The 18,916-nt window shown below is 31.8% G+C and overlaps 1 protein-coding gene across 7 annotated transcripts in view; it reads left to right on the top strand.

Moving 5' to 3' along the window:
• The window catches only part of LOC132953101 (potassium voltage-gated channel unc-103), a 133,420-nt gene extending 116,246 nt beyond the window's left edge, over positions 1-17,174 (top strand). For 5 of the 7 annotated variants that reach the window (XM_061025670.1, XM_061025673.1, XM_061025669.1 and 2 more), the window contains 19 exons: positions 178-365; positions 1,968-1,997; positions 3,030-3,305; positions 4,040-4,160; positions 4,911-5,071; positions 5,135-5,283; positions 5,366-5,508; positions 5,572-5,765; positions 5,829-6,052; positions 6,139-6,272; positions 6,604-6,699; positions 6,792-6,887; positions 6,965-7,147; positions 7,571-7,779; positions 7,892-7,995; positions 8,125-8,254; positions 11,494-11,552; positions 12,578-12,737; positions 15,902-17,174. In XM_061025670.1, coding sequence (XP_060881653.1) covers positions 178-365; positions 1,968-1,997; positions 3,030-3,305; positions 4,040-4,160; positions 4,911-5,071; positions 5,135-5,283; positions 5,366-5,508; positions 5,572-5,765; positions 5,829-6,052; positions 6,139-6,272; positions 6,604-6,699; positions 6,792-6,887; positions 6,965-7,147; positions 7,571-7,779; positions 7,892-7,995; positions 8,125-8,254; positions 11,494-11,552; positions 12,578-12,737; positions 15,902-15,982 — 2,738 coding nt within the window. In that variant the 3' untranslated portion in view covers positions 15,983-17,174. The remainder of the gene's footprint in view (positions 1-177; positions 366-1,967; positions 1,998-3,029; positions 3,306-4,039; positions 4,161-4,910; positions 5,072-5,134; positions 5,284-5,365; positions 5,509-5,571; positions 5,766-5,828; positions 6,053-6,138; positions 6,273-6,603; positions 6,700-6,791; positions 6,888-6,964; positions 7,148-7,570; positions 7,780-7,891; positions 7,996-8,124; positions 8,255-11,493; positions 11,553-12,577; positions 12,738-15,901) is intronic. The other 2 variants (XM_061025672.1, XM_061025674.1) reach the window with 2 other exon arrangements.
• The last annotated feature ends 1,742 nt before the right edge of the window (positions 17,175-18,916 follow it).

The raw sequence follows: 18,916 nt of genomic DNA, 5'->3' as shown, positions 1-18,916 counted from the left end.
AGTCGGTTATTTCGTTACGAATTCGTGAAAAACTCACTATAGGTCACCTACCTATCATATTAATATTTACCTACATCCGAACATAACGTTTTTCTTTCGATTTCTTCGGTTTCCGTTATCCGCCGTGTATATTATTATTGTGTACACGTATATAACAACGATGTCTTCCGTTTTCAGTGGATATTACGTTCATAATAGACATCGCCATTAATTTCCGTACCACTTACGTGAATAAGAACGACGAGGTGGTATCGGCGCCCAGCAAGATTGCGTTGAATTATTTCCGCGGATGGTTCCTGATCGATTTAGTTGCCGCCATACCTTTCGACCTCTTGATCGCTGGGTCTTCGGCCGAGACGGACGAGGTACGATCTTTATTTACTCACTATATAATATTATAATATGGTTATATATATATATATTTATGGACTTTCCCGCGCAAAAGGGTCTGTTATCTCGTTCTCAATACGCGTATGCGATATAAACAAATGGATGACGTATTACCTATATAACTGGGATCAGGATGTTAACGAAACTATTATAAAAGCTCTATAAAAAAAAATGTTCGCAAATATGACGGAAAAATATTTCAAATTTTGCACTTTAGGCGATCATCGAATATTCAATACGATAAAATGCGTAAAAAATCGTATTATTTATTATTCATTCGAAATGCACTATGAATTATTTATCAAAAGAAACTACACGTTTCGTGTTCACGAGTTTGCGTGCGCAATTGTGACACCGACAATAATAATGCCTCGTAATCCGTATATAGACAATACCGATACGTTAGGTAAAGTATGTCTGTAAAATGTATATCGTATTATACTTGTGTGGCATGAACAGCTTGCGCGTACGTGTATACGCTGTAAATCTAATAATAAATAAAAACAATATTTTTAAACGTTTCTTTCCTATATTATATTCTGTCTCTGCGCCCTCCGATCCCGGCAGTGGTATATGGAGTCGGCCATCTTGAAATGTTCTCTTTAAAAATATGCAACATATGAAATGTAATCATAAGTACGACGTCTAAAGTCTATAAGGCTGTAACGTCTATAAGTCGTACCAAACGAATTGTTAATTTGGTCTGAAACGTGCACGACTAAAAGAAAACATATCAATATGTAAAGTCATTAACATCCTAATCCTGATTATAACGAACATTAGAAAATATACGATTTTTTCGTCCGTAAAATGTTGGCATATTACCGTATTATAAGCTTATAGGACATACACCTATATAAACATAATATGCGATGATGAGTGATGACCCAATCTCTAAATAAACCTAAGTATACCGTGCTCAGTTATAGAGATAAATATCGCAAACAACCCTTTTGAGACAATATAAATTCATGCATGACAATAATTTATTAAAATGTATACAACCCTTGGAGTTTTTGTAGTGTATTTTGGATTTTACTCGTATATGTTAGTCTTTATTACCATCCATTTGTTTATCAGCCATACGTTTATATGTCACAGATATAAGAAAAAATTACAACTTGAATGATAGAATCCACGTATAGTTAAAATTCGTTAAAAAAAATATAAAATACTCGTAATGTTGAAGTCTAAATGGTCACAATTTCAGACCTAATACACATCAATACATGCGGCTCGCGGTGAAAAAATATATAATATAATGTTTTTCAATTTTACATGGTTTTATAGAGTTGTTATTTCTTAGCGAATAATTAGACGATAATATTATATTTTATTATTATTATTATTATAGTCGTTAGATTGTGTGTGTCTAATATGACAATAATATTATATTAATATAAATGTTTTGTAGTATATATATTATTATTATACATTTATTATATCACAATAAATGTGGTTTTGACGTGACAAATTATTATATTATATTAAACTAGGAGTACACCGCAGCGTGTCTGCGATTAAACATATTTATATTTATTATATCACCCTTAACAATAGTTTGATAATCGTTTCAGTTGACTCAGGAAACACAGAAGCCCGAAGAGGTTTGTTTGATCGGAAAAAATATTTAGCGTAGTGCGTAGGTCTTAGAACGGACGACGTAGACATAATGTATGACGATAACATATTTTGTTATTATTATATGAACGTAGTGTTTTGTATACAATATTATTATAATATTTTAAAAACACCGTAAAATAAGTAGTTTATATTAGTTTTGGTAGCGTCGCTGTAATTTCGCGTCTAGTATAATATTATGCGATATTACCTATCACCTTTTTTATTATTACTATTATTATCACGTATTTAGTACCTAATATATTATAATATAATATAAATACACATTTTTTCAGTGTAACAATGATATTATTATATGCGTATAATAATATAGCCTGTGCAAGACAGTGACGGTGGACGAGTTTAGTTTTTGTTTCGTCTCATCATCGTCACTGGCGTATAATACGGGATAATCCGTTTAACGTAAGACGCTCATTATAATATATTCAGTATAAACACTATAAAGTTTTTTGAAAACATTTCTGTTACATAATTTCAAGTCGTTACAAAACAACATTTTCGTAAAAAAGTTATATTTTCTCACTCTTTTGAATGACAACGTACGTTTTTAATTTCTAATTCCGTAACAAAATATTATTCGGAGTATTTTGATCTAGGAATAAATACATAAAAAATACTTGTTGTCATTAAATAATAGTAAAAATATATTCTTTCAGAAACATGTTTTATTAACTATAGCGCAGTGACTTAAAGCTATGCAAAAATAACACTCCAAAAATCTTTAACAGTTTTAAAAACGATGATTTTCTCACGTTAATCGGATTGTCCGGTACAGTGCTGTATAGCGATCTGGCTTGGGAGTCGCAATTCTACCGACCGCAATTTTATACTTTATGCGGCGGCGAATATTATGTACTTAGCGTGCCAGCTTGCAGCTGCTGTATAATAATTAATATCAACACTGATAACAATAATAATGCACACGTGATAGCGTGACAATAGTTATAAGACCGTAATAACACCTGTTATCGCCCCGATGGCGATTGATACGATTGCAGACCACCACTCTCATCGGTCTCCTGAAGACCGCCAGGCTGCTGAGGCTGGTCCGGGTGGCGCGGAAGATCGACAGGTATTCGGAATACGGTGCGGCGGTGTTGCTCCTGCTGATGGCCACGTTCGCGCTGATAGCCCACTGGCTGGCGTGCATATGGTACGCGATCGGCAACGCGGAGCGGCGTCACGTGGACAGCAAAGTGGGTTGGCTGGACATATTGGCCAACGACACGCACCAGTTTTACTCGCACAACAACACGGGTGGGCCGAGCATAAGGGTGAGTGACGACCGGACGGCACGCGATTTTCGAGCTGGGTTGTGGAGGGGTGTGTGTGTGTGTTTTCGGAACGTTTTAACCCGTGGCGTTTGAAATCAAAATGACAATATTCGATGTTTCAAATTGTTTTTTCTGATTTTCATTTTTAAATAATATTTTGATTTTATGATCTTTTGATTCGTACCTAATTAGACTTTTAACATAATGTAATTTTACTTTTTTTCGATTTAAAATATCCGTTAAAAATGTTTAAGATTTAAATTTTTTCATACATCATTTTTACTCGTCCCATTATTCGTAATTACGACCGTGGCTGTGAAACAGGCCTACGAAAACGAAAAATTAGTATAACTTGTTATCTTCAGATGAACCTATTAAAGTTATAGACCTTATAAAATTGTTGAATTTTAAATTTAAATTATAAATCGCGGTTTAGTGTATAATAAATAATAATAAAATGTATAAAATGATGATTATATCAGAATAAATTATTGATTTAAATTTTTTTGATTTATCGCAATAGGGATAATTTGAATATTGTTAAAAAAAATTCGATTTTGATATTAGCTATGATTTCTCAAATGGTTTTTAACGAATTTTATCGATATTATAAATTGAATTTGAAATCGGTATTTAGCCCTGGTTTAAACCTTTTTCGACCACCACACATTACAACTACTCACCCCGTACACACCTGTTGATCGATACTATTGTATTCGTTTTTTTTTTTCCAGTCGAGATACATCACAGCGCTATACTTCACGTTTAGCTCGTTAACTTCCGTGGGGTTCGGAAACGTAGCACCCAATACCGACGCGGAGAAAGCGTTCACCATATGCGTGATGCTCGTCGGATGTGAGTGAATATAGATTGATGATGTGCAATGTGTTGGCCTCTCTAGTGACGCTTGACACATTATACCCGCACATATACCAGTTTTTTTCGTTTTAAGATAGATTTTTTGCTCTATTATTTTAGTTATCGTAAAAAGTAAAAAAAAAAAAAACATGTTCTCGATTCGATCGAAGAAACTACGCGTATACTCGCACATATCTATTATATAATATGTGGACACATTTTTACGAACGCGATTTAATTTGACACAAACATTAAGAGGACGTTGCACCCGCATTGTCTCTCCGTCTTACAGATGTACAACATGGAAAAAACTGTTTCAAGCGGGTAGGAACCAAGAACGCTACTACAGTCACAACGAAAAAACGAAATTTTCACTACACAAAAAGGAAAACTTTGACTGTGCAATATCGTTTTAATTTTTTCGTTATCGGAACTTCAAAAAAAGTTATTAGAGTTTGAAAAACAAATAATAATGGATTTTGAAACAATAAGAACTTTTTTCGTATAAGTGATATGAAAAAAATAAAAACTATTATGTACAGCCAATGTTTTCCTTTATGCGTGGCGAAAATTTAGTTTCTTAGTTATCGGTTCTTTCCCGAGCCAAACCGTTTTTACTATGCCACACATGTGTAAGATGGAGACAACATATGCGGGTGTGACGTCCTCTTAATGTAAAACGATAACTCGTTTTTTATTTAATAATTTTTCGTTAAGGTATTCATTAATCTGTAATTTTTTTTATAGCGCTTATGTATGCCAGTATATTCGGTAATGTATCCGCAATTATTCAAAGGTTATACTCTGGGACAGCCAGGTATCATACCCAAATGCTCAGAGTTCGAGAATTTATTAGATTTCATCAAATACCAAACCCGTTAAGACAGAGGCTCGAAGAATATTTTCAAGTAATATTATTATAATCGATTTTCCCGAAATTTACGTTTTAGAAATTATTTTTTATTTTTTAGCATGCTTGGACATACACTAATGGTATCGACATGAATAGTGTACTTAAGGGTTTCCCCGAATGTTTGCAAGCCGATATTTGTCTCCATCTTAACAGAAATTTGTTGAAAAATTGTTCAGCTTTCAACGGTGCATCACCAGGATGTTTGAGGTGAACAACTCTAACGCAATGAGTTTACAATAATTTATTATCTACCTATTTAAATATGTAAAATGTTATTACAAATATTTAGAGCACTATCTTTGAAATTCCGGACGACACATGCGCCACCTGGTGATACTTTAGTACATCAAGGAGACGTGCTCACCTCTTTGTATTTTATATCACGTGGTTCCATTGAAATACTGAAAGACAATGTAGTAATGGCTATATTAAGTGAGTGTTTTATACTTAAATTTCTACTTAAAAATAGATTAATTGTGATCTAATTTATTTTAGGTAAAAACGATATATTTGGGGAAAATCCATGCAAGCATGCCACTATTGGAAAATCGTGTTGCAACGTACGAGCATTGACCTACTGTGATCTTCACAAGATCGATAGAAACGATTTGCTCGAGGTCTTAGATTTGTATCCAGAATTTTATCATTCGTTTAAAGAAAATCTTGAGATAACATACTACATGAGAGATGTGAGTAAATAAGCACATTTTCTATGAACAAATTATGAAATAAATATTTATCTTGGCAATTAGGAAACACAAGTAGGCGTGGATCCTAGAGCTGGCCGGTTTAGCGGAAAAATCAGGTCAAGATCTAGTTCACAAGAACCAATTGGAGGCACGGCCAATGTTGGTGCGACAAAAAAATATTATCACAGCTTTCATCGAGGCGTATCTGAAAGTTGTATTGGACCATCAGAGCCACTAAGAGATGATACAAATGAGAACGATAACGTTATGTCTGAGTTCAACAACAAGTGAGTCATACTCAGTATTTATTTATTTTTCATACATTTTTATAGGCTATATATTATTATGAATATATTAAAATAAATATTTACAGTGAGAAGTATGCAGAAGGTCATGGAATTTTAGAATTTTCTACCGATAAAGCTGGCCAAGATGTAACGCCGATGAATTTAAAATTTGATGACGAAGCAATACAGAATCGGGGATCGACCTTAAATTCAATCTCCGGTGAGTACCTATATCCGTATTTTTTTTTATCTTTCTCTTATTTTAAACAAGTATTTTCTTTGTGTCAATAACGACAAGTATAAAATATAATAATACTTACAGATAATATAGTCAATGATTAGACGAAGGACGGCAAAGCTGTTTTTAGAACCTTTTTATCTCCTTCGATTGTATTGTTTTGATTAATTTTATTAATATAGCTTATACGATAAAGGTTAGCTGGGATAGTAACCTAAGCTTTGTTATGCGCTTTCTACCCAACAATTATAATAGCGTTTCCTTTAAGGTGAATGATTATTATTTGTTATTTTTCTTGTTTGGGTGGGTTCAGGCATGTTCAGCCAACTCAAACGTAGTGTGACCGACATTCGCTTGCATGGCCTATCGCAAAAACCACATGGCAGGGACGAGGAAAATGGGAAACTTGGTAAATAAATGGGATAAACATAATGTATACGCAGTATACATAAACATTATTTTTGTACCAACGTGAATTTATGTTTTTTACGCCCATGCTAGGAAATTCTGGTGGTTTAAGGACATCGACATCTCACAAACACTTGTTTGCATCTCAGTGTAACGAGAATCAACCACTTCTTGATCACCAGTTACCTAGTGAGAATTTGATTAATTAAATGTCAACATATTTTATAACATTCCTCGACTGGATGTGACCTTAATAAATTATTTAGTTTCAGAGTCTTCTGTGTTGCATCAACATCACAAAGAAAACTGTAGCGAACACACCAGTGTACAAAACATGTCGGCAGCTGGTTTCAGTACGACTGCATCGTCACATTATGGGACCCCAACAGCCCAGAGCCCCTTACATTCCGCTTGTAAAGCACAAACCCCACCATTTCCCACCACATCTAGTAAATAATCTTGATTAATTAACTATAATTATGACAAAAACTGAATACACAAAACACTCGAATATCTATGTTAAAAACTCTCATAATTTTTGTACGTAGGTACATATTATATAATTACACAGTGAAATTAATATTCAACTCTGCAGGAGATAAAGTATATAAGTATAATATAAGTATAAAATATAAATAGTTAAAATAATAATATATACTGTATACTTAGATATTAATATAAAATATTTCAAAAAATTAAAATTATACGATACCTTCATTGGTGAAAATATTTTACGACAGTAGGGAAACTGTTATACAAAGGTATAGACGACGTGTTATAATTTACACAGTTTTTATCATATTTTCGAACGTACTTCATGCTCTCGTTTTATTTTAAGTACTAAAAATTAATAATTAAATTTTATTAACTAGTGTCTGTGATGGCTGATAATACGACTGTGATAACGCCTCCATCGCCGCAACGTGTTATAACATGTTCGCAGTGTGGGCACTCCGATGTGCATTATCGTATAGACCGACTAACCAAGCAGCTTGATAACTTGGAACTGTCCGTCTCTAGTGATATCAAAACGATATTGCATATACTCAAGCATAAGAACGGCGAATTGTTGACAACAGAAGTGAGTGACGTAAAATATTATGTTTAGCGATAGCTAAAATATTTATTGATATTTGCACCATGTCCGTATGCTATCAATAAAATAATAATAAAAAAACTATAATTATTTTCAGTCTCGGCCAGATGGATGTAGATTGCGGCCGTCGCCTATAAAGAAGACATCGAGCATACCAACAAGCGATCACTTGCCTAGACCCACGTTGGCCGTAAAATTTAGGCAAGGACAATATTATTAATTACACTATTATAACAACATATATTATAATATATTGTTATTGTCTTATTATACCTACGTTTAATATTTTTATTGAATTTGATAATAATATTATGATTTATGGTATTATAGAAGCTCATCACAAGATGAAATGAAAAGCGATAGCCGGTGTCGACAGCAAGCGTCTCCAATACGGCAATCGTCTGATCCTCAAGCCACCATTCCAAGGCGGAGTTATTCCCAGCCTCACGATCTCTGTCAGGTTAGTAAGACATATTTTATTTCGTTTAAAGCGATAAAAAATAATTTTTACAACAACGTATAGATACCTTGTTAGTTCGTATATGAAACATTAGACAGGATACATGTGTTACTTTTAACGTTATACCTGTAAGGCTGTTCAGATTAATAATTAATTATTAAATTATAATCTTCAAGGATTTTTAAGTTTTTAGTATTGTTAAAAAACAACAAACAAAACAATTTTTTTTGCCCAATATTTAATAATGGTTAGTAGAATTGGTAGGTAATACCACAGCTTAGGGGATACAATAAACCACAATCAAATATTCCGTTTTGAAGTTTTACTGGGTATAATAACATTTATGCAAGTAGATACAATAACATTGTTACGAGAACAAATAATGTTCACGGTATTTGATGATAAACATTTCTGACATCAAACGAAAATTATTTATAACAAAAATTAGATATACTAACAAAAGCCCAAAAGGTTCCTGTGAAAATCCATTATTATTACGTCAATATCCCAGGTATATTGTGGGAAAATAACAACATTATTGTACCACAAGCGATAATGGCTTTAAAGATAAAGCCCCGGGACAGAGTAAATATTAAATACTAATAACAATGTCGAATTGTTTTCATCTCGCAGGCACTGATGGCCGTGTGCTAATAATGAACGTCATTTTAAACACTGATCAATCAATGAAACACAAACGGATTTTCTTATTAATTTATTGTAAAACATCGAAAGCTATGCAGATGTAAATTTATTATCAGATGGATATTATAATGACATTAACATGAATGTCACGTGACCAAAAAAAACCAAATGACCATCCACATAGGAGAAAATGTATAGGAAATTAAGTCAAAAAAAATGCGACAATTTTACTATACATGCCTATCTTAACGATTGAAAAAACTAAGAGATATAATATTGAAATACAATGGTAAAAATCGAACGAAGAAAAATTCGATCGAATAATAAATTATGGTTCTTTAATTTAAATGTATTGTATTTTGTATTATTAAAAAGTCAGGTGTATTATATTATTATACCTCTATTGAACATGCTTTGAACAATTTTTTTTTGTTTTTAAATAAATAATTTGCTATACCATTTAACTTAATACATATCAATATTACAGTGAATTGCATTTTAATTGCGGTTAAAAGCATTTGTATCAATATTATTTTTTAAAGTTGTTTTTTTTTTAAAGTTATAAATTATTCTTTTTATTTAGTGTTTTTCTGTTACACAAAATATTTATTATTAATCTCGACATTAAATACCACTAGCTGAACAAAAATGACAGACTAATTCGACCAATTGTACGACTTATTGAAAGCTATATAATAATTAATAAATATTTATAGAATAGTTTATTTTTAAATTATTTTTATCTTCGGTTGAATGATATAGTTTAGACTGCATAGTTCTTATAATTCATGAAAAATGAATAAAATGTAAAGTAGAGACTATAGCATTGTGCGCTCTTTCAACGACCTGAGTGTACTTAAAAAAGTCAAGAGTTTTAGAAACGTGTATTTTTTTGTAGCGTTTTTACTGCGTCGCATGTGCTTGAGTCATCAACATTTTTAAAAAGATCAAAAAATTATGCTATCGTATAATAATAATATATAGTGACAATGAATTAATATTAGACTACAAGTTTTTATTTTTTAATTTCACGAGTCGTAAAAACATATAATTAAATAAAACAATAAAATATGTGCATTGCGGTTGCAGTACCTAATACAATGCAATTGCAGCATCATTTAATTAACTTTGACTGATGTCGTCTGATTGTATTAAACAACAAAATTATGTTAAATTGTTATATTGTCTAATACGATTAAAACAAAACCCGATTTCGGTCAATATACATTTAATTAAGCATCGGTATATTGTGGTAAAAATACGAGAGCATGACATACATGTGCTCGCGTGTCGAATGAAAACCATAACATTTGATTGGCCAGCGAGGTCGGCGGCAAACTTTGTCTAAAGTAAAATAACTTTTATTGCCTACGATAAAATCGTCATACGCTCCGTTGGTGTTTGATTCGACCATAAATGCAATATACCTATATGCGTCACTGCAGGACGTATCGGAGATTAAATAAAGTGCACACAACTATTTAGACCCGATGCCTTGGAAATATCTTGAAAACGTTCAACGTCAGCATATTGATCGTGTTCACCGACCTGCAGCAGTATATTTTATAAGTTCGTTTGTGAGTATTGTCTATATAGTACAGTGGTCTTCGACCACGGCGGTGTGAGCTTCACAATTGGGTCACGATGAGTGCGTATCATACTTTCGATAATCAAAAACAGATTTAAATCTAAGACTTATATAGGTAGGTAGGTACAATACCTATGCGATTGGTATTTTATCGATTTCATTCCAATCCTGCCTCAGCCGAATATGTTGTAGTAATAAATAATATTATGGTCTCAGCCAGTACATATTTTTATATCAACAACGCACGTATTATTAAAGTATGACCTACTTAAATTTGTTGCCATTGTTTTATCCGGTCTGTCTAGACATGAACCTAACCAACACGAATTTCAAAAAAAAAATAATATTATCGCCAAAATGAGTCGCGAATCTGAAAAGGTTGAATGCCACTGGTCTGGTATATACATATTATACTAAAGACTGTTTAATGACCGACTGTATGATGACAACTATCCGGTGCACGTATAATATATTGTCTTTGCTCGGAGAAAACTGTCTGGTAGTTTTATTATTTTCAGATGTCGGCCATAAAATTATTGAATCATGTATAGTATACAACATCATCTGATGTCTTTACTAAAAATATGCGTTACGCATAGCTTTATAGATATAATATATACGTATACTATTATCGTGCGTTATTTTTGAAGTAAGCAAAAAAAAAATTAGGTACATAATATTATACATGTTTTAATAATTGACTTTTAACCAACTTTTTTATAGTTGATTGAAATGTAACAAAACTGAAAAGTATTATTTATTTATAATTTTACCTAGTTTATTAAAGTTTACATATTATTTTATTGTGGTTTTTGCTTTTAGTATTAAAAAAAAAAACCATTAAGTGATTAACGAGGTGGTTAATAATAATAATACTATAATGTACACATTTAGCTCTTTTAGTATCATTATACGACCATACATTTATAAAACAGCTCAATATTAAATATTATATTTTAACGGAATTGTAAAAATATATTACATTATTTTTATGTCGTGTTTACAGACCCAACAGAGTCGTTTTATAAGGGAAACGCCATCGGCTAACCTATTTGATGTATCCAAGTGAGTATACTAATCCAATCTATAATAGACATATTATAAATATAGTACAAACGTATATCATTGCAAAATATAAAAAAAAAATAGTAATGAAAGTATGGAAAAAAAATATTATTAGTATTTGTTAATAATACAAACTAAGACTCGGACAAATATAAAATACCCATTTTTATAAAGTACAATTTACCTACTCTGAAAAGTGTTAAATACATTTCAAAAGATTCTGAATAAAATAAACAAAGTTTCATATTTCATATTTTTACACATTTTGCTATTTTTCCATAATTGTATACAAATATTGACGAATCAAATTGTTTAAACAAGAATAACTAACTAAATCAACGTGTTTCTCTATAATGTAACCTAATGTATAAAATGTAAACATGTACTTGGTTTTATTTGCTACACATACTATATTTAAATCAGCCTACTGTCTAGTGAAAAAAAAATGTTCATACTTTTAACATTTTTAGTGTAAATCCCTAGATACTAAAAAATATAATTTCTTCGTACAATATTATGTACTACATATTTTGAACTTAATAGTAGCATAAAACTTTATGGTTACTACATATTTTGGTATTTTAAAGTTAAATTGAATTCGTTATCTTATTGTACGAAGTTGTACACATTAAATATTCATTACGATGTAAATAATATAATATGATATATACCTATCACATTATCATGTATAAAGTGATATCATAAACTTTATAAAATATAAGTGACTGCAGAATCCCCACCCCCCTTAGCGCCACTTTGAGAAAAACGCTACCATCAAAATTAAAATTTCCCACAGTTGTGGGTGACAGCGCCTCCTCCCCCCACGTCGGGAATCAGTGATATATTTTTTTATGCGAATACGCCGTCGATATGACATATTAATCAATCATCAAAAAACAATGATAGGGCAATAGATATTTAAAAAAAAACCCCAATTAAAACGACTATACGGTTGTATTATATATACGACTCATTAATATTATAGCATTGTAATAAACGTTTATTGTGCACATGATATATTATAGCGTGACGACTGTAGCAGACGCCACACCACCGGTGGCCAGTCTGAAACGACAGCAGTTCGCCAGCTTGCGGTGCAATACTAGTTGTTCCAGCGACGAAGGCAACGTAATAGAGTTCACGCCACTGGCGCCACTGGCCAGGCTAGACTCGTTACACGAAATGGTACGCGACGTTATTGTATATTAATAAATTGTGTTGTTTTGTACGCGTACGTACCTACGTGGTATTGTTTTTATATCGTATAAATATATAATATAGATGGAACCCCGAATCGAACTGCGGTGCCCGGCGGTTAGGGTGGTTAGGGCGTTGGGGGGTGCGCGCGAGGTAAGGGACTTGGTTATGAGTCTGCTTTTCGAAGGTGAAAACGTGCTTTTATCGGTTTTTCATATTTTATTTCGATTTTGTGCCATGGCCTCCAGCTGATCAATACACGACTGCAGCTATTGCCGTTGTTCGTGGTACGATAAAACCGATAACGACGAATCGTTTGCGGGCATTTGGCTAAAAAAAGTCAGTTATCGAAAGCTTCGTGAAACCAACTCCGTCTACCGTGTGTCGTAAGGTACGACGGGAGTGCGCAAACTATGTTACACTGCAGCAGACTTTTTGAAACGTTTTCCCTCGAGGCTGTCGAAAGCGAACCATTTTTAAGGGGTCGGATTTAGGCAATATTCTAATCCATCGTGAGTGATGTGTGACCGTGTGTGAGTAGTGACTGATCGTTAGTGTGCGTGAGTTCCCCGAAAGCTTAATGTAATTAAACACAAACTACGGATACGATTCTTTTAAATCAGTAACGTACATATATACGCAGTTATACACGTCACTATATATATTATTTACTTTGCGATCAAAAAAAATCCAACATGAAGGTCCCAAAAAGCGGAAAAAAATAAACCTTACCGAAAGCCCGATTTTAATTTTGAAAACATATATTTGAATTCCTTATTTTCTTTTCTAGGTTGTGTAAGAAATGGGTTTTCGATTTTTTCGTATCGTTCAAATAGTATAGTAACCGAATAAACTGTCTTTTTTAAAAAAAATATTTACCTTTACTTTATAGTGTTTAAAAAAAAAAAAACGAAAATCTATTTCCAGCATAACCTAGAAAAGAAGGAATTCAAATATTTTTTAAAAATTAATTTGGATTTCTGTAAGTATATTATTTTCTTTCGCTTATTGGTCTAAATGCACGAAAAAACAACCAGCTTCCAACATCTTTACGTTACACGGACATTTATTGACTCCGTCTTACAAATACGTAACATATTAAATGTACACTCAGCAGATCACGTTTGGCTTTATTGGTTTAAATATCAGAGTGAATCGACATATCATGAAATTTCACGGTAGGAACATTATTTGTGTCTGTATATATATATGGGTATATATGGGTTATTTACGATGATTCAGTTTTTAAGTGAGTTATGAGCATTTTTAATTTACGCTATAATATTATATTCGCAAAACTTGCTAGGTAACAAATTGAATTGTCGTAAAAAACACTCATATAAATGAAGACAATGTTCTTACCATCAAATTTCATGATAACCCGATTCACTCTATTTTTTAAGCCAACGAAGCTAAAACGTGATCTGCTGAGAGTGAAATTGCTATGTTACGCACTTGTATGACTGAGACAACAAAATATGGCTGTGAAGCGTCCTCTTAACTACGTAGTGGTTTCGTATATTTTTCATAATATTACGCGTTATATTATATTATACTCTTACATAACTGATATTGTCCTTAATAGTGGGATGCACACACCGTTATTAAACCGATGTCAGCCCTTCGACGCTTCTTTGAAATAGTGTTCAATCGGTACCTATTAATGAAAAATATTTTAAAAACAATTATCAGTATAACGTACCTAACCTAACCACGTGAGAAGAAAACGATATTGTTACGTAAGGTGAAAACAGAGAACTGAATCACCAAACAGTATTTGATTTTTTTTTTATAGATCGGTTCTACCTATATAACATTTTAAACATATACTTATTGCATTAAACGCTAGGCTCAAATAGGATGGTCGATATTCCCACTACGCCAATTTCATATTATAAATTATTATAATATTATAAACTGAATATCGAGACTGTTCGCTTTGCCCACATCGAGCTGAACGACTTCACACCGAGTCTATCTTATCTATACGCAGTTGCGTCCCATAAATCTCCTCCGACTGGTGTATCTGTACGATGCCATCACAATATATGCATTTAAATGTATTAATGTATTATTAATATTGTAACACCTCCCACCCGCCAATTGAAAATGTCTAGACAAGCCAGCTAAACAATAATCATTAGGCATACCTACTACGACAATCGTTGAGTATCGAACAGATATTATGACGAATATCGTCCAACACATAATGATAATAATAATAATAATATACGACAAACGTACGGATGAAAAGGACGCTACACGGACATAAGTAGACAGAAGACGTGGGTGCAACAACCCTCCATTTTTATCGAAAATTGGTTTTTCATGGAATATTATTCATGGAAGAAATATCTATATTTTGGTACATAAATCAGAAAAATCTATTGATTAGTTCCAAAGATGTTGCAAAATGATTTTTTTCCCGCCATTGGTGATAAATGAGATGACAAATTTTCTTTCGCTTGTCCTGAAAAATTGATAAAAACGGAGAAGTCTGGTTGTTGCACCCACGTCTTCAGTTGTTGTCTCCGTGTTAAAAGTGTGTAACATAGCAAATTTACGCTCAGCAGATAAAGTTTTAGCTTCATTAGCTTAAAAATTAGAGCGAACTGACCTATTATCAAATGTAAACTTGATTGTCTATAGGGCGTCTCATTGGTTTTTTTATTATATTTTAATTTTAAAGCGAGTTATGAGTATTTTAATATGTACAAACAATTTACAATTTTAAAGCACTCATAACTAGCTTCAAAATTAAAATATGATATAATCTGCGCATGCAGACTGACGGCGGAGACCGTTCTGAGGTCCCATTCCCCCCCTACTATTTCTACGACTGTGGCGCGTCACCAAGTGAATACAGAGTGTATGAAGGGATGCCATAATGTATTATACAGAGTTCGCGGAATTGGACGAGTTTTCGTCGAGCGACTGTTTATCTTCTCTCGTGGCCGGATTATAATGGATGCCCCGGATAATAGTCTTACGTTTACATTTTATAAGAGATTAGTTCGCTCTAATTTTTAAGCCAACTTTTTAAACTGAAAATATGCAATGTCACGCGCTCGTTGTCCGTGCAGCGTCCTCTCGAGATCGATCGAAATATTATAATGTTGTGTGACTTACTGTTCGATTTGTTCGTCTCGCAGGACACATCAGAGACGCAGAGTCGCACGAGCAGTACGACGGCCAGTCCGACTCACCAACAGCAACAAGGAACCGGTTTCTAGCGTCGTCACCACCCACTCTGACGAGGGCGCCATCATATATTCACGAGCTTGTTTTTGACTCTTCGTTTCAATTTTTTTTTTTTCTTTGATTTTTTTTTTTACATAAATCACGAAAAGCTTTGCTCTCGAGTAAAATATACGTGCATCCACTATATGTCGACAATTTTTATTCGTAAACACACGTTTTTAAAGAAAAAAAAAATTACAAAACAATTATTTATCTAGCGTTATTTTTGTTAAAACTCGTCTACGGATTTTATATACGCTGTAAAGAAAAAAAAAGACGAATAATTTTTTATAGGGGTTTTAGAAGATCGAATTTCATTTTAGATAGACAAGCGTCGACTGGGAACTATATTATATTATATATTATATTATAAATTATAATATTATACTTGGTTTTTATTATATGTAAACTATACGGAATATTGAATTTTTATATTTTTAATTTTAGGCATAATTTGTTTATTTTTTATCAATAGCAATTTTTAAACACACTTTGCTTTTTAGAAAGCTATTTGTACATTTTTTTTTTTGTAATAGTAAAAATTTAATGTTTGTTCATTAATTACCTGTTCTATGTCATTGTCACTGATCCCTACAGCTTCCAGTTAGTTATCTGATACCCAATTTTTTCGTTATTACCTGTCTATGTACTAATGCGATATTGTTTTAAATCGGGCCCGTGTTACTCTCAAATGCATTAAATTCTTCCTTTCCGTATTTGTCAATATTGTATTTTCCAATTATTTGTAGACTTTAAACCTCGCTTTTTATGTATCATTTTTCCGGTATATTAATTGTGGTTCTACAATATTATGATATTATGCTAACAATAAATTGTCTGTGCAATAATAATATAATAACAATAATAATGATTGTTTATATCCACGTGCTCACGTTAATTATTGTAAAATTTTTACATTTTATATTTTATAAGTAAACAAAAAAAAAAAATTATTAATGAACACCAATATAATTCCTGTTACAATTTGTTTACCACCATCAATATTTTATTTTATATCGTTTTGTTATTATAAACTATATATTATTAAAAACAATCAACTGTATTGTAGTTTTAAACAAACAAATTCCAAATTTGCAACGAGACGCAAAACAATTTATATGATGAATGTTGTACCAACTATAATCAATCGAAATAAACTGTAGAAAAATAAATCTTATTGATCATGTTTGAATAAGTACATAATTTATCTTGAAAAGTATGTATTGCAAGTATAATTTGAAAAAATTTAAATTTTCCTATCGTAATACCTACTCGTATAATGATATAATGATAAATGAAAATGTTTTTTCCTTGTTCAAAATATTTGGATAGAATAATATTTATGATTTATTAGGAATTTAAAATGTTAAGTATACTATAATAATTTATGTAAATTATTAGATACGTATACCTACGCTAAATAATTATGTTTTTAAACAATTTTTTTACTCGAAAATGGTTTAGTATTATTCTAAAATTACTAATATATAAATACATACATTTTATATCCATAGACTCATAAGTCATAGTGTGCTTTCGTAAAATTAAATATTATATTTTTACTAAACATAAAACGTCATTGTGTCATAGGGATCACAATAATGAAAGTATATTCAAAGTACAATATTATAATAATATTCAGTGGCGTAATTGCATTAGGGGGGGGGGGGCACTTGCCCTCCCAGAAATGTTTGTGGAGGCAAAAATACCATTTTTCCCCTCCAAATAATCCACATTTAAAAAGTATTCTTAACAAGACTGTTAACATAATATCATAATATTAAAATATTTCTTTCCTCAAATTACTTTATAAAAGTTGATATTTATTTTAGGTTTCTCTTGTTGAATGATATTATGTTGACGTATTGTCAGTGTTATTGGTATCGCGATAATCGCATTATTCGTGACTATTATTATCCGTAATTCATGAACACGTTATTATCTTGAAATCGCGATTATGAATACAGGAACAGCCGAACGGGAAGTTAATTCCCCCCCCTCTTAGATTTTTATCCAGTTACGCCACTGATAATATTTGAAATACAATTTAAATAATGAAAAATCATATCAACCATAAATTATTATTTATTATGCAAACATTTTTTAAATTGCAAGAGTAGAAGCAATATAGAAATTTGAATAAGTAATTAAATATATTATTTCTTGATTCGGTCAAGTTCACGACCTATATTTAGTGTTTGAAAATTTTATAAAATTTAAAAAAATGAAATATTACATGAAATATTTCAGTATTTTAATAAATTTTGTTTTATTTTTGAATAAGTTTTGTAATTACATATAACTGTCATGAATTACCTTCATAATCGTATGGTACCTATATGTATACCTAACCTTTGGTATTATACATTTGAAATGGTATTCAACATTTTTAAATATTTTAATGTTTAAATGATACAAGTAGGTATACAATATTATACATGTGTAGTGTATACCTACAGAATTCTTACATTAGAATTTACAACACTGAACATTGTGTTAAAAAAAAAAAAAAATTGTGTTTTTATTTGTGTTAAAAAAATTTCAATGTTTCACGTTTTTGTGAAATATTTCATACTTCAAACACTACCTATACAACTATCGAGAAATCGCTGGGTGAATCACCCTGTATTATAAACTATTATATTATAATATTATATATTTATTTATATATTTATTATATTGTGCGTGAGTGTATATACGTGAATTATATAAGTAAAAGTAATTCACGAAGAGGATTTAGAACAGTTGTTCGTGCCAACATTTCGGTTTTAACGACTGCACCGAAGAACTGCAGATTGATAAGGATGCGAGGAAATTATTAGAAAATAGATACATGATAATATACTTTTTGCCGAAAAATTGCCCGACGTCTTGGCTGTAACGCTTAAGCGCAAAATATGACCCAAACGCAACCTAAAAGGGCCAAA

This window comes from Metopolophium dirhodum, chromosome 9 (assembly GCF_019925205.1).
Source record: "Metopolophium dirhodum isolate CAU chromosome 9, ASM1992520v1, whole genome shotgun sequence".
Classification (NCBI taxonomy): Eukaryota; Metazoa; Arthropoda; class Insecta; order Hemiptera; family Aphididae; genus Metopolophium; species Metopolophium dirhodum.
Note: the sequence above shows the minus strand (reverse complement) of the source record. Positions and strands in the feature narration are given on the sequence as shown.